Genomic DNA, 3741 nt, shown 5'->3' on the forward strand with positions numbered 1-3741 from the left:
AAAGGCCTAAGGCGTTGCAATTCAGTGTTTTCTCAACCCTTTGTTGAACAGAGAGCGCCATCTAGTGGCTCTGAAAATAAAGACTCTGGATCATTTGACCATCACCCAGGGCCCCATCTGTCAAAAGAATGTTAGGGCTAAGAGGAACATAAATGTGTGTTGTGACTGCTACCCACTCGTAGGAGGCTGAGAGCATCTTTAAAAGCTCCACAACCAGCAGGAGGAACCATAAACTGCAAGTTCCTTTTAAACTTTCAATTGTATTTGTAAATTTTTACATGTACACTTTAATCATGACCACGGATGCGCTAGGTCAGGAGTGTCAAACTCAGTTTCACTGAAGGCTGATTTATGCTTTTGCGTTAAATCGACGCCGTGGGTAGGTATGTGGAGATGCCGACCCTACGCCGGACCCTACGCTGTAGCCTGACGTGCACACTAAAAAATGTTAACTCCACAACATGGCGACGCACGCAGCTCAGCCGTGGCTTGGTAGCGTTGCATTGTCCCCGACTCATTTCCTGGTTCTCCTTCTCCATGAACAACATGAAATCAAGGAGAGGGTTAACTTCTCCTGCCACAGCGAAAGCTCTGCGCAGAGCCTCCACAGCAGCATAAAGCAGCATTAACGTTACCATACCCTAACCACACCTATGTTGCCTTGAGAAAATTTTGTAGGATTAAAAACCTAGAAACCCCCCTGAATATCTTCTGCTTGCTTGTTCAGTAGGTGACATTACTTAATACTGTCCAATAGTCTTTCAAGTTCCAGGGTTATCAAAGTAAACAAGAACAAAAATAAGAAGTGATAAATAATTTTTGTAAACTGAAACTAAACACCTTCAAGGAAAACTAAACCAAAATGTTCTTGCCATAAAAACGCTAAAAAAACAAAAAATGAATAATTTCAATTTTAGATTTTTAGCTTTAATATTTAAATACTGAAATAGGGAGACAGCATGAAATTCCGTCACCTCTCGTGGCATTGAACCTCGGACTTGACATGAGATGATGCTGTGCAGTGGTGGAAGAAGTATTCAGATCCTTTTGTAAAAGTACTAATACCACATTGTATAAATACCCTGCTAAAAATAAATGTACTGCACTAAAAAGTAAAAGTACTTAATGCTGAAAACTATAAACAGTTCAGTCAATCAACTAAGTGTTTAATCAGCTCATCGTTTCAGCTGAACTTGTAGGCATAAACAGTACATTGTTGGGTATTTTAGTTTATGATAAAACATTAAATATATATTTATTATTTTTATTATTTCGAATTGTTGAGTGTATTGGCCTGTTCGGGACTGTTAGTCATCATTGAAATAGTGTAAATACTGCATGTTTAAAGACCGAGGGTTGAATTGGATCCAAGCCCTGATTTGAGATAAGCTTTTGTCTGTAAGTTAAGCAGAACATCACACTGAACTGATTAAATGTCAGAGAGTATCATGCAACTTGAAAAACAACAACGAGGAAGGTTCTCCATTTTTAAAGATTTTTTGCTTCCTGGTAGCATTTTGAAGAAAGCTTGTGTACCGGCAATCTTACTTCACACTTCGTACTTTCTACGCTATCGTCAGATATAAGTTTATATTACGAGGAACACATGAATACCTGTCTTCTGATTCATTAGAGAAATTGTTGCTTGTATTCTCTCTCTAGTTGGGATGGCGTTACTGAAGGCAGTAAGACACCTGATTCTTCTTCTGGTGATATACTACAGTGTGGCGGATCACAGACACAGAGAGGCTTTGGATCTATTCTATGAGGTAAGAATAAGAATTATTTTATAAGTCAAAACAGTTTGCATTAGGAAACAAGTGTGTGGTTTGTAGTACTCCTGGGACAAATATACAAGGCTGTGTGTTTTCAACTGGACACAAACTCTTCTCAACAGTTTCACGCTCTTGAACATCCCCAGTCAATGTGTTGCATGCAGCAATAGATATGCAGAATACATACAAATTACTGTGAATTACTTTTTATTGCTATGTGTACGAATGCTTAATGAAAACAGCCTGTAAAATGACAATAGATGAAAATACAAAGGTTCTTTCCAACAGTGACAATATGAAATATATCAGTGTAGTATAACTGTAGTTAATATAGTGTATAATCAGCATTTAGTTACAGTATTTGATTTATATAGGCAAACAAAAGTAAAATTTAAGATTATTTTTTGGAGGCTTTTCCCTTTATTACATCCCTTATCCCTTTACTTGTGGCTGCATGAGCATGAATAGGTCCTGAACATATGTGTATATTTCATGCCTGTGTGTAGTGTGTAATAACAGAGTGCATGTTGTAATTGCCCCACTGGGGATACATATACAGTACAAAATAAATAGAGGATGGACAGGAAAATGGGGAGAGAAAGAGACAGAAAGGGCAGTAGGTCGGATTTGAACCCCTGCTGCAAGGGACTCAGCCTACATGGGGTGAGCTAGAGTCCGCCACTCAAAAATACAATTTAACTGACATTCGCTTTTTCCAGGTAGCATCAGAATCATCAGACATTCATGCCAGAGAAAAAAGACAGGGTGAGTCCCATTTTGTTAGTATCAACAGCATTTTTCATATCACTGAAGTATTAATTCAATATTTGATGTCTGTTTCAAGTCCCCCCAGCTCCCTTACTTTCCACTGATTATGTACTCCAAGTTGACATCAATGCCTCCAACCTGGCACTTCTCAAAAAGGTTTTGAGTGAACTTCCTTCCGAGATCACCTTGGCAAACAACACTGTAATTACCAGCATCAACACCACAACAGGTATAACGTCCTTTTGTTAATTTGATTATGTAAACCTTGTCATTAAATCTTAATGTTGAGTGCTGCTGTTTCTTCACAGTGTGTTCCCCAAATGGATCTGCATACCAGTGCAGATGTGAGGAGAACTATGCTTGGTCGTTTAGGACCTGCAGTACCGTAAACACCTGTGATGCAGTCATTGATAATACCTGTGGATGCATTAATTCCCTTCCGCCTGATGGCCGGTACTGTGAGCTAAACACCAGTCAAACAGGTATGCCTGAGTTGTTTGTGCAACCACAAGATACGTTTGCTCACTCAGGAGAATTGAATTACACACTGAGATGTGTATCATCTGGATAAAAAATGTTGATTGTGTACAATTTAAAAGGCACTTTTGTAACATTTTATACTCCACAATACTTTTTTTTTTGCTCCACTGCATTCGTTCTACAGCTATAGTTATTTTTAGATTAATTACATATAAAACACTAGATCAGTTTTTAGAATATTATTACTTGTTGTACTGTAGCTGGGCATACAACAATAAAATGCTTCCACATCAACGCATTAGTACTACTACATATAGTACATGGGTGTACAATCTGATAATAAGAAACTCCTATGCTTTATGATGGATCTTTCTTATGATTATCCTATGCTTTGGTGTCAAAGGGACTGATGGGAACAACAATCATTGATATTTGTACAGTATGAAGCAGCAATTGTATCACAGTAAAACACAATTCATTCAAAGTCAACAGAAACAAAGTAATACTCTTTACAGCCGTGGTAGTTCATCTTTTCACTGTTCCTACAATCACCACTCTCTTTTGGTTGAGATAATCCCTTAATTCAATCATTTACATGAATGGAAATACGATGGCTTTATAGACACTAAAAATATTGCTTATTTAAATAGAGTCTGGTCAATTTGGCGAAGAGCTGTTGCATGTTAAACTAAAAGGATCTTACTCTTTAACTAAAAGG

At 37.7% G+C, this 3741-nt stretch overlaps 1 protein-coding gene across 1 annotated transcript in view; it reads left to right on the forward strand.

The window, feature by feature from the left end:
- LOC116706603 (adhesion G protein-coupled receptor F5) overlaps window positions 1-3741 on the forward strand; it is a 15622-nt gene that overhangs the window by 2114 nt on the left and 9767 nt on the right. Inside the window, exons 2-5 of the mRNA XM_032543531.1 lie at window positions 1663-1769; window positions 2495-2540; window positions 2620-2772; window positions 2852-3027. Of these exons, the coding sequence (XP_032399422.1) occupies window positions 1668-1769; window positions 2495-2540; window positions 2620-2772; window positions 2852-3027 (477 nt within the window). The 5' untranslated portion in view covers window positions 1663-1667. The remainder of the gene's footprint in view (window positions 1-1662; window positions 1770-2494; window positions 2541-2619; window positions 2773-2851; window positions 3028-3741) is intronic.

Source organism: Etheostoma spectabile, chromosome 18 (assembly GCF_008692095.1).
Source record: "Etheostoma spectabile isolate EspeVRDwgs_2016 chromosome 18, UIUC_Espe_1.0, whole genome shotgun sequence".
Classification (NCBI taxonomy): Eukaryota; Metazoa; Chordata; class Actinopteri; order Perciformes; family Percidae; genus Etheostoma; species Etheostoma spectabile.